Source organism: Amphiura filiformis, chromosome 10, assembly GCF_039555335.1.
Source record: "Amphiura filiformis chromosome 10, Afil_fr2py, whole genome shotgun sequence".
In the NCBI taxonomy this organism is placed as follows: Eukaryota; Metazoa; Echinodermata; class Ophiuroidea; order Amphilepidida; family Amphiuridae; genus Amphiura; species Amphiura filiformis.
The window spans coordinates 67,427,022-67,448,128 of NC_092637.1; the positions used below are offsets into that span (position 1 = coordinate 67,427,022).

The 21,107-nt window shown below is 34.5% G+C and overlaps 1 protein-coding gene and 1 long non-coding RNA gene across 2 annotated transcripts in view; both read right to left on the reverse strand.

The window, feature by feature from the left end:
- Positions 1-1,362: 1,362 nt before the first annotated feature.
- LOC140163205 (uncharacterized) lies at positions 1,363-5,524 on the reverse strand. Its single transcript, XR_011860418.1, has 2 exons — positions 5,303-5,524; positions 1,363-1,928 (listed from the first exon to the last, which is right to left on the reverse strand). It is a non-coding gene; the product is annotated as an uncharacterized lncRNA (long non-coding RNA).
- A 217-nt stretch (positions 5,525-5,741) lies between these two features.
- Positions 5,742-21,107, reverse strand: part of LOC140163203 (fibrinogen-like protein A) — a 60,967-nt gene continuing 45,601 nt past the window's right edge. The window contains exon 2 of the mRNA XM_072186602.1: positions 5,742-6,444. Coding sequence (XP_072042703.1) covers positions 5,801-6,444 — 644 coding nt within the window. The 3' untranslated portion in view covers positions 5,742-5,800. The remainder of the gene's footprint in view (positions 6,445-21,107) is intronic.

Here is a 21,107-nt window from a genome sequence, read left to right on the forward strand (position 1 = left end):
AATAAAAGATTTAATTCCCAATTCAACAATAATAATGTTTCAAATAGTTAGTATAAATTGCCAACAGTTGCCAATTACCGAAGCACAACGTTAGCATTCGCTGGAACTATGAGAACATAAATTTAAACGTAAATTTAATATATTACTAGTAGGTAGACATGGAAGTAATAGGTCATTGATAGTATAACATTTAATAGATTCGGCTTTTAACGCAAAAGAGTTAAGGACGCATCGTTAGATATAAAGTAGGGGGTGCTGCTAATATTTCACGAAATACATGCGTACAAATACTTACCAAATTCAAAGCTGAAATACTAAATATGTGATGCGATCAAGCAAAATCAGTCGGAACTCGGAAATATTTAATTTTCAGTTTCTTATAGGATAGGAAAAAGCATTTCCAAAGCTAGATTTTACAGAAAACCACATTGAAATTGAACAACCAGTTCCAAAGATATGAGCAATTAAAGATTTTCAAAACAAAACGGAAACAAAAGGAAATAGTTCATTTGTTTGGCTATATCTCAAAATCAATATTTCCGAGTTCCGACTGATTTTGCTTGATCGCATCACATATGATGAGATATGGAACAAATACCCGCAGGCGCAAGAAAATTTGCAATTTAAAAGATAAAATAGTCAAATATGAGGTTATTTTTTAAAATTTTTCTTCACCAACTGTGACAAAGTTTTGGCATCACTTGACATCCCTGTTTTGTTTTGTTTTTCTTTCTTTTCTGTTCTTTTTTTGTGTGTGTCTAAGGTGAAACAAATGGGTCTTTTATGTCTGAGGTGGAGCATTTTGTTTTGTGCAGATATCGAGACAATTGTTTTTCCAAAACCCTACCCACCCACCCCCTTGATATCTAATGGTGCGTCCCTTAAACTTTCAATAGCTACAGATTTATGACTCTGATAAAATACAAGTTTACAAATGCATACACCACTTCACACCTATGACGGCTATGTACATTCCTACATCTTAAGACATACGCATAAGGCGTCATACAGGCCCTGAAGGCAATTGCCCTTGATATTACTGCTGTCTCGTTTGAAGCACCAGCTTCGTCAAATTTGGATATAAATTAAACTTCAAGATAATTTGATTTCCTTATTTTTTTCCTTATCTGACTTCTTATTTAGAATTCTTGTAGACCAGTATTTCATTGAAATCTGCCAATCCAAATAAATCTGGTCCAAATGGATATTGAAAAGTTTGATTATTTCCGACTGTATGATTATTTGACTTAATAGATAAGTTTAACATCATGTTAAATACAACATTGCATGATTTACACCAGGTTTTTACAACCCTACACCCCCTATAGAAGACATGGCTCTTTGAGGAGTGTGAATTTTAAATAGGGTTACCTGAATAGGAGTTTCCGTTTGAAATCTATACCCCCTGTGTTTGAGATTAAGGTCATGTCTTCCATAGGGGTGTTTGTATTTCAAATAGAATAGCCCATTCTAAAATATAAAAGAAACGAGTTAACTGCAATCATCAATTCTTAAAGCAACAATTACTAATACACACCTAAGTATAAAGTGTACATGCTTCGAACTAAAATATGCAAGGCTCGGGAATGACTATGTATGTTACATTACAATAATATTAAAATATTCACACAAAAATCCCGCAAAAAAAAAAAAAGGTTTTACCAATAGAGCTCGACATTAGCTAAGTATAATATGTCATATATATACATTAAGAAACTCACTACATTATTTTGTGGTCAATGTTGGTTGTTGGTATATAACTATAATTGCTGAATAAATAATGAATCCAGAAATGGAAACAATACAAAATAAAGTTATTTCAAAACAATAGTTCTATTAATGAGATAATATTCAAAGGTCTGTGAATAGATTGCTTGCACCGCACCCATATTAATTTTACCACACAGTGGAACCAATCAACCACATACCTTTCTTGTTGAAAATGAGTTTATTGATATATGGCGTGTTAAACATGGTCCTAATGAAGTAAGATATACTTGGAAACAAAATAAGCCATATATATGCAGTACTCTTGATTATTGGTTTATACCATCTACCATGGATGTTGCAACAAAATCTGTTGATATATTAACAGTAGCAAGAACTGATCATTTAGCAGTTCATATGTGTCTTTCTTTTGATAATGTCATAAGAGGTAATAGTTACTGGAAATTCAACAATGAGTTACTAAAAAATGATGATTACTCTGAGAATTTACTAACTATGATTGATGAATGTGTAAATACTTATGGTGAATTTTTATCTTGTGCTGACCTCTGGTCTTTATGTAAAAATAAAATTCGTTCTTTCAGTATCGAATTTGCATCTAGGTGTAACCGGTATAAGAAAAACAGAATTTCTGAAATTGAGTGTAAACTTCAAGAAGCCTATGTTAACACTGTAAAAATCCCAGTGACGACAACTTCAAATGTGTTTATAACAAATTGAAACTTGAGTATGAGGTTTGTACTGAGCACTATATGAAAGGTTTACAAATTAGATCTAAGACAAAATGGATCGAAGAAGGTGAAAAATCATCTAAATACTTTCTTAACCTCGAAAAAGTAACATTAATCGCAAGTCAATCACTATCCTGAGCGATGACAATGGTAACAATATAACTGCTCAAGATAAAATCCTTGATGAAGAAATCAAGTACTTTTCTTCTTTGTATAAAGGTCAGAATAACATCTCTGAGACAGATTTGGATGAGTTCTTCAATAGTGTTGACATTCCAAAGTTAACAGAGGATGAAAAGGTATTATGTAATGGAGAGTTAATAACATCCGAATGTAGTGATGCCATACGTGGGATGGCCCGGAACAAAAGCCCGGGATATGATGGTATCACTGTTGAATTCTATAGTAAATACTGGCCAAAAGTAGGTCAATTGGTTGTTGATGCATATAATGAATCATACAATACTGATGGTTTAACTCCTGTCCAAAACCAGGGAATTATCTCTCTTCTTCACAAAGGCAAAGGATTGCCTCGTGATAGGCTCGATAATTGGCGTCCAATTACACTTCTTAACATCGATTACAAGATTGTAACAAAGTCTCTTGCTGCTCGATTGCAAAAAGTGCTTAAGGGACTGGTCAACAATGATCAAAATGGATTTGTAAAAGGTCGTAGTATTCATAATAACATTCGTTTAATCGAAGATGTTTTACGTTATGTTGATGATAATGACATTCCTGGTATTATGTTATGTGTTGATTATAAAAAAGCGTTCGACACAATTGAACGTGAATTTATCTTGTATGCTTTAAGAAAGCTCAATTTCGATGAATCATTTATAAAATGGATTTCTGTCATTTTTAAAAACACATCAAATTGTATCATAAACAATGGGCATATCTCTAAATTCTTTGAAGTCGAACGCGGTGTAAGACAGGGATGCCCGATTGCATCATTGCTCTTTGTTCTAAGTGTGGAACTGTTATCATGTAAAATTCGCCAATCCAAATCTATTAAAGGTATAAAACTTCCTATAGAAGGATATGGTCGCAACGAAGTCAAAATTTCAGCCTTTGCTGATGACACAACAATTTTTGTCAATTCTGCTGAGGCACTCCAAAATACTCTAGTCATTCTTGATACATTTGCGCTTCTATCTGGTCTCTGTTTGAATTACAATAAATGTGACGCCATCTGGATTGGTTCTCTCAAAAACAACGATTTTAAAACTGGTAATGTTAATTGGAAGCTTTCTCCAGTTAATACTATTAAAATCCTTGGTATTACCTTTAGCCCAAACGTTCCTCTTGAAAAACTCAATTGTAACTGGGATGAAAAAATGAAAAAAATCGAGAGTTCTATCCGTGCATGGCAAATGAGAGGATTATCAATGATTGGTAGAAACTTAATTGTCAAGTCTCTTTTAGCATCACAGCTCACATATATTGCTTCCACGATTATTATTCCAGACAAAGTGGTGACAAAAATCAACAACATGTTTATAAAATTTGTTTGGAATAGAGCTGAAGCGGTAAAACGCAGAACAATCATTTCTGACTTTGATATGGGAGGAATAAGAATGTTTCATGTAACATCTTTTTTTGAATCATTGACGTTGTCTTGGATAAAGAAACTCGTCAATAATGAGGTTGCTGTGTGGAAAAATATTGCTTTATATCATGTGTCTAAGATTGGTCTTAATACAGACCTTTTTAAATGTAACTGCTCTATTAAAACCATGGGCATTGATTGTGTCAATATCATTGATAAGTTACCCAAGTTTTACTCATCTGTAATCAAATATTGGTTTAACACAAAACCGGTTGTTTACAAACAGGATATTGATATGCCTGGTACTGAAATAATATGGAACAACAATGCTATTCAACTTAACAGTAAATCCCTTTTTATGCATGACTGGATCAGAGCAGGCTTCATAAGAGTTAACGATCTCTTTGACAATCAAGGGTCTATGTTTTCTGTTCAAGATATTCAGCGTCGTATCCCTCAAAATCCAAGGGTCTTCATTGATTACTTTGTTGTTCATAATGCTCTTCCTAAAGATTGGAAAACTCATCCTAAGCCTTGTGAAGAACGCTCTGACATCTTGTTTAATAGAATTCCTATTCAAAAATGCTTCGCTAAAGATTTTAAAGAAATTAAAATCAGGTCGATGTATACAACCCCAACGTGTTACAAATTCTGGGCGAACAAATTCCCCAGATATCATTTTAACTGGAATTCTATTTGGAATAATGTCCCCCAATGCACTAAAGAAGCTCGTCTGATTTCTCTTAATTGGAAGATTCTTCACAACATATACCCCACAAAAACAATGTTGTATAAAATGGGCAAAGAAAATTCTAATATGTGTGAAACCTGTAATGTTATTGATCATGTTGATCATTTCTTTTACTATTGTAAAAAATCAATCCCATTTGGGATAAAGTCAAAACAGTGATATCTTTGAATATCCAACATAACATCTCTCTCAATGTTAAAAATGTCATGTTTGGTGAACATGGTTCACACAGCAAAGACAACCTGTTTGTCAACTATGTAATTGTAATTGCTAAGCTTTGTATTAGCAAATAATATAGATATGGTAACCACCCCAATCTTCTCTTTTTGTTTGATAATGAACTCAAAATTCGCAATATATCTAATTGTTCAACTTAATTTCTTATACTTGTATATTTTATATAGTGTAATGCAATAATCTGTGTGTTCTGAAAATGTGTGATTTAATTATTTAAATATGTATACTATGTGGTTTTCGTAATATGTATAATAAAGGCTTATGCCTGACAACTCGTCAAAAATAAAAATAAAAACCACATACCTACCAACCCCATCCACACTATAAACACAAACATATTTACATAATTATGCAGTATTATACATTTTACTTTCATTTTAATTTTCATATTTCAACTGCATGCTCGGTACCAGTAGTGGGTAAGTGCAATAGCTGTCCTGTGAACATTTGACAATTTACACACAATATATTGTACTCATCTACACATGGGAGCTACATATGGCAGGTATTGCACTTACCCACTTCTGGCACTGAGTAGTCAATTTTAAATTGTTACAATTTAACAGCGACCATGGTGCCTGGGGTATATCATTGGTATATCTAAATCTGCATAAATATTTAAATCACCGTTACAACAGTCACTTTGTTTATGCGAAATGTTAGTTGCCGATTTCTGTATAATTTAACTGTACGATAATTATGAAGCCAGAAATGTGAAAGATAATACGAAATATGGAAATATAAAAAAAGTGTCTATTGTGATATTAAATGTCATTTTAGAGATGAGTGGATTGGTTTTATCTATTGAACCCGCCTGACCTTCATTTCAGAGGTCTTAAGGGGTTCATAACGTGATTTCCAGTGGTACCATGTCATTCCTGCAACATTATTGGTTCCTGTAGGACCAAGGTATTGGCCGTTCAGGTTGGAATATGCACAGTTGCCATACCACCAGGCACCTTGTCTCTCTTGAGCACAGTTACCACTTCTTCTATCCTGGTCCCTATCATACGTAGAGAATGCCCAGTTATTATGATAACCCAATGAATCACCAGCATTGCCACTGTATGACCCAATGGTAAGGACATAATTAGATGACGAGTCACCCACACTAAATGACGGATACTCAGCGTAAGCTTTGTCACCGTCAAATGTTTCTAACTCTACACGTAAGATTGAGGGATTTCCTGCTGTCAGCAGATGTATGAGCCTGAGACCTGCCCAGTACTCACCACCCACATTACCAAAGCCATTCTCATAGTCAGTCCAGTTGCGGTAGAAGTCTACCGATCCGTCAAATCGCCGCTGGAATACAGTCCACCCGCCATCACCATCCATGTCACAGTAAACATTAAATGACAAACCATCACTGGGGATAATTGTGTAGATGCCAGATGGGTATAAATCTCCGTAAGGAACCAGATCAAAGCAATCTCGCGGATTAGCTGAAGCAAAATGGAAAACACGTTAAGATATGGAGTAAATGGAGAAACTAGTGATGTTGAGCAGATAGTAGGATACCCACATCTGCTTTAGTTAAGATTTGCGTGCAACATTATTAGACATCGTTTAAAATATATCTATACACTATGATCTTTTCATTTTCCCCCTCTGTAATTTCTTAAATTTAGTGGAAAATGCTATTTTTCTGATATTTTTTTACCAGTTCACCATTTTTTATTATTTGAATAGCTATACATGAGACGTACATTGGGTGTAAACATGAGAGTCTATGTTGGAAGGTTAATAGTTAATATTTGGGTGTAAATGCGTTACTGTGATATAATTGTCCTTTTTTTATCAAAAAAATACATGGTCAAAGTTTAGAAATGTAAGATATCTCATTTAAAAAGTATAAAAATGTTTAAATATCATTGTTTGATTGTCAGATTCGTATGTTCGAAGAAATGTACATTTTTCGAACACTCACTTTCAATGCCCATCCGATCAATAAGTTTGAAAACTGGAAGGCGCAAACCAAACTTTCCACTAGTATATCAACGTGTGTGGGAGAATCTAAATAATCATGATAGACCATGCAATGTTAGCACCTGGTATCGGGACACTTTGGTGGTGGGGTGTAAAATATTAGGAATATCCCCATTCCACGAGGAACAAGAAACATGAAGTCACGCGTCATGGTGTAGAGATAATGCATCAACGGAATGCACCATCTATTCATCTGTTGTGTCCGATATGAGGGCTAACATATTGAAAAATGTTGCCAATCAGTATTCATGTAAGTGTACCTTCAACGTTCAGTTTTTGAAATTGCTTGACTTGTGTTTGGCAGGAGTGAAATACTGACTGCGCGTTTTAATTGATTAAAGAATTTGACATCACTGAATGGCTGCGTAGTGCTGTTATGTTTAGTTTAGTTTCTATAATAAGTATTGTTACACTTATTTATTCATTCCTTTCCTTTCCTTTCTCTGCACTTATTCTCTACTAGGCCTACACTTTAGCACTCTCTTGTTCTCCTTCTCTACCTCCCCTCTCCCCCTCTTTATTTATTTGTCTGTCTCTCCCTCTCATTCAAATTATTTATTTATCTTTATTTATCTTTATTTTTTTTTTTTTTTTTTATTTCAGGCCCTCTTTCCATATCCCCTCCTTTCCTTTCCTCCCTCCTCCTACGACAATGTTTCTATACCAATCTTCTAATGGAAATTCGTGAATAAATTTTAATAAAATAAAAAATATAATAAATAAACTTCAATAGGCATATGAACCTTAATACAGCCTTAATACATTCTTATTAATTTGTTTGACATTTACCAGTTCTCGAAGTAAACTTTATAAATCTAATGATATGTGCATACTTTATGTATATATATATAACTGGGACGAAAAGCCGTCTATCATTTGAAAATTTAACGTCCACAAATTGCTATTGACCACTATACGCTGGCGAAATTACGTAATAAATCGGATTAACTACCATAGCAATACACAGGGAAAATATGCCACATAGTGCCAGGTTGGCACTTGCCAACTGATACCAATGTGGCATTTGCCAGGTTCGGCCAAGAAGAATGTGCAAGGGTACGCACAACCAGGCATTTGCAGTCACGGCCAAATTGGCATTTGCCATCAATATCCAGAGTGTCAGAAATCATTGGCATCTGCAAATTGTACCAGGTTGGCAAGTGTCAATCTGGCAGGGGTTGGCATTATCATTTTTGGTGATTTATGGATTTGTATTATTTTTGAACAAAAATGAGATTTTTAGATGGTTTCCAGCGGTGGTTCCCAGTGTTTTAGGCTCCATATTGTTTTGAACATACAAAACATTGCATGATCTTTGTTTTCATTGGTTTTTGTAATTTGAATAAATCAAAACAATGATTTTGTATAAAAATGAGCTATTTCTGATGATTGAATTTCTTTTTCATGTGTTTTTAATTTTATTATTCTAATTTATTTTGGAACAAAAATGCAATTTTTGGATGGTTTCCTGCGGTGGTTCCCGGGTTTAGGCTTCAGGTCGTTTTGATAATAATTATGAATTTGCAGGTTTGTACTTTGATGTGTTTTTGTTATTTTTCAAGATTTAAATTATAATGGAACAAAAAAAAAATGCATTTTTGGATGGTTTCCTATGGTGGTTCCCAATGTTTTCGGTTCCGTGTTGTTTTGATAGTAATTGTGCATTGGTTGATTTGTGCTTTCATATATTTTTGTTACTTTGCAAGATTTAAATTATTTTGGAACATTGAATGCATTTTTGGATGGTTTCCTGTGGTGGTTCCCGGTGTTTCGGCTCCGTGTTGTTTTGATAGTAGGCCCACTGGTGCATTGGTAGTTTGGGCTCTCTCATTGGCAAGAATTAGGCCTAAATTATTTTGAAACAACAATGTATTGTTAGATGATTTCCTGTCCTAGTTCACGGTGTTTTCGGCTCCATTTATGCATTTTTAGATTTGTGTTCAGTCGTGAGCTCCCTCAAATGCTGTTGTATGTGAAAGGGCTCTAATGACAAATTATCATACCAAACCAGTAAATGTGCACATCGCAAAAAAAAAGGAGATTTAAGATTATTCAGATGAAAAATTAGTGTGTGTTTCAGTCAAAAGTAAGAAGAAACGCCATTATTAAACTTAATTTTTTGTTTGTAATTTAAATAACACAATCTTAAAAATCACAATGAAAGATAAAACGGTTTTGTACACAATACCACGGAAATGGTGTACATATTGGCGTAAATCAACCGGGAGGTTGACAAGTATTGGCGAAGATTAAATTAAATGAGTTTTGAAATTTTCAGTCTTTTTTAAATTTTGTTTACTTTTTTATGGCTTGAAGAACTGAATCGCGTATTACGCTGCCCACCACTCGCATGGCGCAGAGCGCCACGCAAAGTTCATTGCGCGTACCGGCGCGTAATTTTAGCGCAAGCGCGGATAAGCCAAGTTGATTGATCGGTGACGCAAAATCACCCACGTACGAGAAATGCATTATTTACGATCTGCATCATTTTCTAGCTTCTGAAGATAGCATTGCGGGCCTAATAAAGCAACAGAAAACATTTCACACATTTGAAAAACACCTGTTGTTAGGAAAGTTTGTTTTTGATGTGTTTTGTTTGTTTGTTTTTCCACTATCTACTCAAGATAGCGGGTTTTTTTATAATAAAAAATTAAAATAGGCCTAAGAAAGTAAGAAAGGTTGACAATATTTTGTTATCTACCATTTGAAACCGTATGAACTTTTTTTTTTTAAATCAAAGAAGTCGGAAATTTCATTTGGTATATTTTTTGTACTACATGTTTGTTGTTTGTTTGCTTGTTTGTTTGTTATCTACTTAAGGTAGAATTTACGGTGTGATTTGCAAATCATTATAGGCCCTTTGCGACATCACGAATCATGCATAGGCTGTCAAAAAACGCGCTCAAATCTTACTTACGGCCTGCATCATTTTGTCGGCACTCGCAAACGGCTTTACGGGCTTAACGCGGCTGTGTACTCTAGCCATTGTTTCTTTCTCAAAATTGAGGTTTTTTTTGATATGTTTGTACCTTGTTATGTTTTTTTATAAATACAAGGAATGAAAATCCAGATTTGTAAACTCCAACTGCAATATTTTAAGGATTTTATTTCACTATTCCACTCGTGTTTGAAATTGAAAAGGAAAGAAAATCTTTGTTGTACCAGCAAGGTACACGCGCGCAACAACGCATCGCGTTGCGTATCGCGCAATTTGTTAACGCACAAATACGCTACGTATACGCGACGCTTATCTGCATGCGCGGCGCATCTTATGGAAACACCACGGAAGCACTGATTTCACAAAAACCTAGTGGTCAAATGGCTCCGTTTTAGCTGTTCTCAAGGGGCTGTGGATTTACCCGGTGTTTATGTAATGTAAGGTAGAAAAATAAAAACTGCCGCATTCTCCTGTCAAATTCGATGAAAGTGCAAAATGTGACCACTTTAAACTTCAACGGCCATTATTTCAATGTTCATTTTCTCGGTAAAATGACGATTTAGGTACACGATAACTCAATAAATACTGCATCTATAGGTACGCAAATATGATCATCGTAAAAAGCATGATCGACTCAAGAAACGGTTTTCTCATTTTTTTATATTTTAGTCTATTTCCGATTTTAGGCATCATTTTTTGGCAAATAGGCGTTTGTGAATTTAAAAAGTTCAATTTGATGCCTTATATGGTCAATATCTCAAAAAATATGGCCAATATCAAAAAAATAAAAAAAAACGTTTTTGGAATGGAGCCTCAAGATTGAGCTAAAAACAAAATAAAATATTTTGGAAAGATTGTTTTTTTGTTATGATGTACCTAACAAATATGGCCAAAAACTCACTTTTTTGTGATTTTCTTCATAATTGTTGTTTTTACCCCAAATCTGTATTTATATTAAGATTTATTGATGTCTTGCCTTCATAAAATGTATACTTTTATATGTCTTGCGCGAATAATTTCAAAGTTATTGCACTTTTACTACATGCATGTCTGAGAGTACACAGCCTCCTTAATAAAACAACGCAGAAAATATTTCACAAATTTAGAAAACGTCTGTTAGGAAAGTTTGTTTTGATGTTTTTGTTTGTTTTTATTATTTGTCTGCTTGTTAGTTTTTCCGCTATCTACTCAAGTAAAATACAAAAAAATTGAGAAAGGTTGAATATATTTTGTCAGGCCTATCTACTGATGATAGCATTATAAAACCTAACGAAATAATACAAAAAAGAAGGAAATTATAAGACTGAGACGTAGACGAGTCAAAAAGATAATTTGATATGTTTTTGTATATTTCATGTTTGTTTGTCTGTTTTTTTGTTTTTTTTTTGTTTTTTATCTACTCAAGATACCATTTACAGTGCGATTTGCAAATCACCCGTTGCGACATGCATCTGTGAACACGCACGAGCCCACTTACGGCCTGCATCATTTTCGATCTGCATCATTTTCTCGAAACGCGCAAACGGCTATCTTCTGAAGATAACATTGCGGGCCTAATAAAGCAACAGAAAATATTTCACACATTTAGAAAACATCTGTTAGGAAAGGTTGTTTTGAGGGTTTTTTGTTTGTTTGTTTGTTTATTCCGCTATCTACTAAAGATATTTTTTGTTGTTGATAAATTACCAAGAAAGTACAGACTTGACATTTAATATGGAATACTTTTTCGCAAAATTCCAAGACTGGTCTGGTAGAGGTCTGCATAAACGCCACGGGCTAAATATTAATCGGGGTTTGTCGAGAGATGGTGTAAAATAAGTGTATGACAGAAAATGTGCTTTCCATGAGTCACATTATGGCGCTCATAATGTAGTGAATAGGCATATAATGGCGGATTTACGGAGACTGAATTTGATTTTTGTGCGGGTAAAATTTCTGAATTTGAGCAGCATTATTCTGATATTATCAAATTCATTGAGGTTTGAGGCGATTTTACTGAACCCGAATACCAATAAGTGTTCGTTTGAACTGAAATTCACCTGTGATTTACCAGTTTTGAAAGTGGGAGGAGCTTTAAAATATGGCTCTTAAAAGTGATACGCACTCAGAAAGTGTGAATAGTCCCATGGGGCCAAATGTTATAAACTTACTGTTCACAAAGAAACAGTGTAAGTTCATTGGACAACCAGGAATCCACACAGTTGTTTTTGTACCGTAAGTTTATAACATTTGACCCCAGGGGGCCATTCAAACTTTCTGAGTACGTACAGCTTCTAAGAGCCACATTTTAAGCTCCTTCCCTGTTCAAAAACTTGGTACATTGTAAGTGTCTTTCAGCTGTGACGAATGCCAGTTGCTGACGAAGTTTAAGAAATATCACCTCAAACCCCAATAAATTTGATAATAACAGAACCATGTTGCATAAAGTCTGAAATTGTGTCCCCCACAAAGCTCAAATTCAGCCTCCCTAAGTCCGCCATTTTAGGCAAATTCGCTACATTATGCGCACCATAATGTAAACATATGGAAAGCACATTTCCCATCAAACAATTATTGTACACCATCCTCGACACACCCCAATTAATATTTAGCCCGTGCTGTCTATGCATACTCCGTCCAAACAAGTCTTGGAATTTTGCGAAAAATATTCCATATTAAATGTCAAGTCTGTAAGTAAGAAAGGTTGACAATATTTTGTTATCTACTGATGATACCATTTGGAACCGTATGAACCAATTTCTTGTTTGTTATCTACTCAAAGTAGAATTTACGGTGTGATTTGCAAATCATTATATATAGGCCCTTTGCGACACCAAGCATCATCTGCTGTCCAAAAAACGCACTCAAAGCCTATTTACGGCCAGAAAATATTTCCCACTTTTGAAAAACATCTGTTGTTAGGAAAGTTTGTTTTTGATGTGTTTTGTTTGTTTGTTTTTCCGCTATCTACTCAAGATAGTAGTTTTTTTAATAAAATAGGCCTAAGGTCTAAGAAAGTAAGAAAGGTTGACAATATTTTGTTATCTACTGATGATACCATTTGAAACCGTATGAACTAACATTTAAAAAAAATCATAGAAGAAAATATTTCACAAATTTAGAAAAGGTATATAGCCCCAGACAAGCAACGTGTATAAGTAGGCGTAAAACTAATTTGGTGGGTTTCATTAAAATGATCTTCGGTTTATATATCAGGTAAAAAATGTACCAGTGTATATTTGAAGAATTAATACTTTCCAGCAAAATCATGAAACGTTTCATAATATTTTAAAAAGGCCTAAAAACGGTGCCTTAAATTAAATATTGTTGTATACGTTTTTCTAACATTTTCACAAATCATATCGGCTTACTGTCAATATCAATACGGCGTATTTTTATTCATAAACAAAACATTGATTATAATAAAAGTATTTTGTCAAAATCGGTAACAAATTAATTTAGGTTTTCTATTACATATGTAAAACAAATGTTAAAAAATATTTTTTAATAATTTGTGTTTGCTGGGTTCGTGCAAGATCTCGACAGAAAAAATACGTTGAATTTTATTAAGTGGCATTGTTTATTATAAGGGCATTATTTATTATAAGGGCATTAAGGGCGTGTATAGGCTAATCTTAAAATACAGGGTGATTTAAAATGAACTGTACCCAACTTCAAAAATAAAAATAAAATACTTACCGACATTTAAATAATTTGTGTTTGTAGGCTGTAACAGGATAGTATGTTTTCTATTATTGGTGAAAAAATCATGTCTTTACCTCTAATGGTTTGGACGAAAAATACATTCTTAGAAAACACACCAAAAACGATGTTGCACACATGAGTATTTTAATCAAATATTCTGTTCTACAACGGTTTGATCACTCAACTGCCCTCAGACGCTTTTAGTTCAAAATAAATTGCGCATGTTTATTTAAAAATGAAAATAAGATGAATTGATAAATGAATAAAATTAAAATTAAATACATTTAAATAATTTTATGTAGCAAGCTGTAATAGGGTAGTAGGTTATGTTTCCTATTATTTGTGAAAAATTCTGTTCTCAATTACGAGTGATATTGCACCAGCACCATTTCTATTTGCATTTAAATTTCCCTCTACAATTTCAAGTCAACGAGTCCTTTGTTCTACATGTATTATTTACATGTAATCTTTGGAAACCTGACATTGTCATAACCGTCATAATATATTCAATTTAGTGATACAAAAGTTCAGCAGTTTAAAAATTGTAAAACGTATACGACATCGTTTTGTGTCATTTTTTATTTATTTCGTTTGTACATAAATTAACACGGAATAAAGCTAAATTAACTTTGAAATCTGATTTTCTCAAAATCAACTGATTTTACAAAAATGATGTACGACAAACGAAAAAATGATTATGTCGAATAACACCAATAATGAAACTGCTGTTGAAATATTAACCATCAAACGGTAGGTCTACTCATCTTACTCATGGTTGTAAAAGAAATAGGCCTATGTACACACTTAAAAATAGGTAGTCAAAATTTTGACTAATTTAGGGGGTCAATTTGAAATAACCCGGATGAAGTCAAATTTGACCACCATAGGGGTCATTTTCAGGGCCATATTTAAATGACCCCCAATATAGTCATTTTTTGACCCACGTTCCAGGGTCATTTTCAAACCGGGACCCCCAAATGTAGTCATTTGAACTACTTTAGGGGTAATTTTCTAATTATGACCCCCGGATATAGTCATTTTTTGACACTAATAGGGTTATTTTTCAAATGACTCTGTTAGGGGTCAAATCATTTTTTGACCCTAAATGTAGTCATTTTTAACTACAATTTGGGTCAAATCATTTGACTTCATCTCCGGGTCAAAAATGACTTCAATGGGTTTGGTGCATAGTTGACCCTGCCATGGGGTCAAAAATGACTACTTTAGGGTCATTTTGACTACCTATTTTAAGTGTGTAGCCCCCCCTCAACACAAAGGTTGACAACCACGAGAGTAACCAAATCTTTCAAAGGTCCCTTTGCAATGATTTTTCATCAAATTTCCCCCCCTTTTTCATGCAAATTCGAGGTCAACAAATTAAATAGACCCTACACCATATTTTGCCAATTTCACGATCCTTGCTTAGACTGGATCCTTCAGTCTTTCAACAACTACGCACGGTCATCAGGTTAAGGCAACGTGAAGGATTGTGGGTAAATAAAAGGCGCCGTCATTAGAGGCCAGAAGGATTCAGGCTAGTCCTTGCTGCTGTTAAAAAAATAACCCCTTTCCGCGCAATTTGGTAACTCTCATGGTTGTCAACTTTTGTGTTGACTAGGGTGCCGGGATAGGCCTAAGGCCTATGTATAATCATTTTCAAATAAACGCAATCTACAGCTGCTAGCATAAGTTCTGAAGAAAGTTTTATATTTTTTGCTGACATTTACCCGAACATTTATTTTAACCTACGTCATGTATATTCCTGAAAACAGTCACCAGCATGTACTTTTCAAATAATTTAGCTATTCTATTTTGATAATTTCATAATAGTTGAAATTGTAACAAACTGACATAAGAACACCCCAATTATGTTTTACCTTTTCATTCCTATCGTGCTTTTAAACCTCTAGATCATTGAGCTGCTGAAATATGCTTCTCATACGAGTACGAGTTTAGCGAAAATAGTGAATCATACAAGTATTATTAACGTGGCTGTGTACTCTACTCCCCATTCCAGAAAAATACAGAACTAATTTTTTGAATAAAAAAATATTATCCTAGTAATAAAAGTCAAATTTTGATATCTAGCCACTTTTTGAAAATAAGGGCCAAAAACATGCGTTTTAGGGTGTTTTCCGTATGTTGTGATAATCAAGCCCAAAGACTTGAACTAAGAATAATAACATTTTATGCCTTCTAATTTTTGGAAAAGACATGTTTCATTCTTATATAAACCAACCATTTATTAAAGTAACACAAAAAAGTACACGCGAGGAACAACACATCGCGTTTTGTAGTCGCGCAATTGGTTAACGCACGGATACGCTACGCATACGCAACGATTATCTGCATGCGCGGCGCATCTTATGGAAGCACCACGGAAGCACTGATTTCAAAAAAACCTTGCGGTCAAAGGGCTCCGTTTTAGCTAATGTGATTTTTTTTTCAAGTTCTTTCCCCGATTTTAACATCAAGATATGAAAAGATTTCGCCGAAACTTCTCAAGGGGCTGTGGATTTACTCGATGTTCACGTAATGTAAGGAAGAAAGACGAGAAATGCCGCATTCTCCTGTGATCTTCGATCAAAGTGCAAAATGTGACCACTTTAAACTTCAACTGCCTTTATTTCAATGTTCATTTTCTCGGTAAAATGACCATTTAGGTACACGATAACTCAATGAATACAGCATTTATTAAGCAATTGTACTCATCATAAAAAGCATGATCGACTTAAGAAACGTTTTTCTCATTTTCTTATATTTTAGTCTATTTCCAATTTTAGGCATCATTTTGTGCAAATAGGCGTTTGTGAATTTTAAAAAGTACATTTTGATGCTTTATAGGCCTATGGTCAATATCTCAAAAAATAAGGCCAATATCAAAAACTAAAAATATTTTGGAAAGAGTGTTTTTTGTTATGATGTACAGAACAAAAATTGTCAAAAATTCATTTTTGTAGGTAAAAATCAAACAAATAAAAAACAGACAAACAAACATGGAAAATACAATAATATGTCAAATTATCTTTCCGACTCGTCTCATGCTAAGTCTTATAATTTCCTCTTTTTTTGTATTATTTTTATTAGGTTTAAAAATGCTATCACCAGTAGATAGGCATAACGAACAACCTTTCTCAATTTCTTTGTATTTTACTTGCGGAAAAACTAACAAGCAAACAAATAAATAAATAAATAAACAAACAAAAAACATCAAAACAAACTTTCCTAATAGACGTTTTCTAAATTTGTGAAATATTTTCTGGCCGTAAATAGGCTTTGAGCGCGGTTTTTTTTGAGCAGATGCTTGGTGCCGCAAATCACACCGTAAATTCTACCTTGAGTAGATAACAAACAAACAAGAAATTGGTTGATACAGTTCCAAATGGTATCATCTGTAGATAACAAAATATTGTCATTCTTTCTTACTTAGGCCTACTTTCTTTGTAATTTATCAAGAAAAATAATATCTTTAGTAGATAGCGGAATAAACAAACAAACAAAAAACCCCTCAAAAACAACCTTTCCTAACAGATGTTTTCTAACTGTGTGAAATATTTTCTGTTGCTTTATTAGGCCCGCAATGTTATCTTCAGAAGATAGCCGTTTGAGCGAGCGCCTTGCGAGAAAATGATGCAGATCGTAAATGATGCAGGCCGTAAGTGGGCTCGAGCGTGTTCACAGATGCATGTCGCAACGGGTGATTTGCAAATCGCACTGTAAATGGTATCTTGAGTAGATAAAAAACAAAAAAACAGACAAACAAACATAAAATATACAAAAACATATCAAATTATCTTTCTGACTCGTCTCATGCTAAGTCTTATAATTTCCTTCTTTTTGTATTATTTCATTAGGTTTTATAATGCTATCTTCAGTAGATAGGCCTGACAAAATATATTCAACCTTTCTCAATTTCTTTGTATTTTACTTGAGTAGATAGCGGAAAAACTAACAAGCAGACAAATAATAATAAACAAACAAAAACATCAAAACAAACTTTCCTAACAGACGTTTTCTAAATTTGTGAAATATTTTTTGCGTTGTTTTATTACGCCCGTAAAGCCGTTAGCGAGTGCCGACAAAATGATGCAGGCCGTAAGTAGGCTTTGAGCGCGTTTTTTGATGTCGCAAAGGGCCTATAATGATTTGCAAATCACACCGTAAATTCTACCTTGACTAGATAACAAACAAACAAGCAAACAAACAACAAACATGTAGTACTAAAAATATACCAAATGAAATTCTTTGATTTAAAAAAAAAAAAAAATTAGTTCATACGGTTTCAAATGGTATCAGTAGATACCAAAAAAATTGTCAACCTTTCTTACTTTCTTTAGGCCTATTTTATGAAAAAAAAACCTGCTATCTTGAGTAGATAGCGGAAAAACAAACAAACAAAACACATCAAAAACAAACTTTCCTAACAAGAGATGTTTTTCAAATGCGTGAAATGTTTTCTGTTGCTTTATTAGGCCCGCAATGGTATCTTCAGAAGATAGCCGTTTGCGCGCGCGCCTTCCGAGCTAGAAAATGATGCAGATCGTAAATAATGCATTTCTCGTGCGTGGGTGATTTTGCGTCACCGATCAATCAACTTGGCTTATCCGCGCTTGCGCTCAAATTACGCGCCGGTACGCGCAATGAACTTTGCGTGGCGATATGCGCCATGTGAGTGGTGGGCAGCGTAATACGCGATTCAGTTCTTCAAGCCATAAAAAAGTAAACAAAATTTTAAAAAGACTGAAATTTCAAAACTCATTTAATCTTCGCCAATAGAGGCCGTCAGCCTTTCGCCATCTTGTGGGTACAAATGTGTTCATGCGTCAGACACTACGCGCAGGGCGCATCTTGCCACGCAGCTGTTATCGCGGATCAACGCGGTGATTTTGCTGTTCACGCATGGAGATCGAACGTCCATCACAGCGTGTACCCACAAGATGGCGGCATATGACGTCACGCTGACGGCCTCTATACTTGTCAACCTCCCGGTTGATTTACGCCAATATGTACACTATTTCCGTGGTATTGTGTACAAAACCGTTTTATCTTTCATTGTGATTTTTAAGATTGTGTTATTTAAATTGCAAACAAAAATGAAGTTCAATAATGGTGTTTCTTCTTACTTTTGACTGAAACACACACTAATTTTTCATCTGAATAATCTTAAATCTACTTTTTTTTGCGACGTGCACATTTACTGGTTTGGTATGATAATTTGTCATTAGAGCTCTTTCACATACAACAGCATTTGAGGGAGCTCACGACTAAACACAAATCTAAAAATGCATAAATGGAGCCGAAAACACCGTGAACCAGGACAGGAAATCATCTAACAATACATTGTTGTTCCAAAATAATTTAGGCCTAATTCTTGCAAATGAGAGAGCCCAAACTACCAATGCACCAGTAGGCCTACTATCAAAACAACACGGAGCCAAAACACCGGGAACCACTACAGGAAACCATCCAAAAATGCATTCAATGTTCCAAAATAATTTAAATCTTGCAAAGTAACAAAAACATATGAAAGCACAAATCAACCAATGCACAATTACTATCAAAACAACACGGAACCGAAAACATCGGGAACCACCATAGGAAACCATCCAAAAATGCATTTTTTTTTTGTTCCATTATAATTTAAATCTTGAAAAATAACAAAAACACATCAAAGTACAAACCTGCAAATTCATAATTATTATAAAAACGACCTGGAGCCTAACCCCGGGAACCACCGCAGGAAACCATCCAAAAATTGCATTTTTGTTCCAAAATAAATTAGAATAATAAAATTAAAAACACATGAAAAAGAAATTCAATCATCAGAAATAGCTCATTTTTATACAAAATCATTGTTTTGATTTATTCAAATTACAAAAACCAATGAAAACAAAGATCATGCAATGTTTTGTATGTTCAAAACAATATGGAGCCTAAAACACTGGGAACCACCGCTGGAAACCATCTAAAAATCTCATTTTGTTCAAAACTAATACAAATCTATAAATCACCAAAAATGATAATGCCAACCCCTGCCAGATTGACACTTGCCAACCTGGTACAATTGGCAGATGCCAATGATTTCTGACACTCTGGATATTGATGGCAAATGCCAATTTGGCCCGTGACTGCAAATGCCTGGTTGTGCGTACCCCTTGCACATTCTTCTTGGCCGAACCTGGCAAATGCCACATTGGTATCAGTTGGCAAGTGACAACCTGGCACTATGTGGCATATTTTCCCTGTGTAGGTGAAAACAATTTTGTATATATCGCGCTGCACTTCAAGCAGGTTGTACTCATCGCCTGTGTATTTCTACAATCATAGATTGAATACAATGCCACTCCTTTCAAAAATACTAATCTTACAGGTGCGAGTGAAAGAAGCTCCATTTGCTATTTTGGCTGTTTAACATGGAGTTCTATGAGGGACTCGAAGTCATAACTATGACTTTGTGTCAAAATTGCTCTGTTGACCTACAAACAGCGTACACCAAGAAGGGAATCCAACCCAGTACCAGCTCCAGCTCCAGCTCCAGCTCCAGCTCCACAACCTGATCCTGAGATCATCATATTTAGTAACTCTATGTGTGCCAGAATTAGTGAGCCTCGTTTTTACAGAGGTAAAACAACAAGGGTAATCGCAAAAGGAGGAGCAAACATTGCTGATGTTCAACGGTTAGTAACAGACTTTGATGGCAACGCAAGCAACGTGAAATGTGTAGTATTACAAGCTTGGACAAATAGTACTGCTAAAGAATCAATTGAGACATGTGAAAGACAAAGCAGAGCGCTTATTGAAACTACACTAGCAAAATTTAAATCGGCACATATTATCATTTCTGGGACTCTTCCTCGCTTTTATCATGACAAAGGAAATAAAACATCTCAACAACTGAACAGAATCTTCTATAGAAATGCCCAATCAAGCAGACGGGTATCGTTTGTCGACAATCCGCCAACTTTCTTAGATGGAAAAATCCTAAGAGACGATCTGTATTGGGACAATGTACACCTGAACAATTATGGACTTAGTTTACTTGTTCGTAACCTTCGCATAGCTATTTCTACAAATGTTTTCCCTCACAAACAAGATATACAGGGAGTCAAGTAATAAGGTCTTTAAATATTGCTAATCATCTTGATGATGACCAAGGCATTATATGCCCCTATTGTTATGTGAAATGTATTGATTGTAATGACACTTGCTTTGTCAAAAGAAATTTCAAGGAGTTCACTTTTAATAAGGAATATGATATTGATCAAGATGACTCCTTTTCCAAAACTGTGCTTTCTAGAACTAAAACATGTGACTATAGAAACAAGTATTGTAAGGAAAAAGATAAAGATACTGTAATTGTAAGCGTCGTTAATTCTGGTATCAATGAAAACATTGATTGTTCTACTTCACACTTAAATATTCATGTTAAAAATAACTTGCCTGTCTTTGATGAAAGCATACATAATGTTAATGATATTAATAATGACAATATAAATC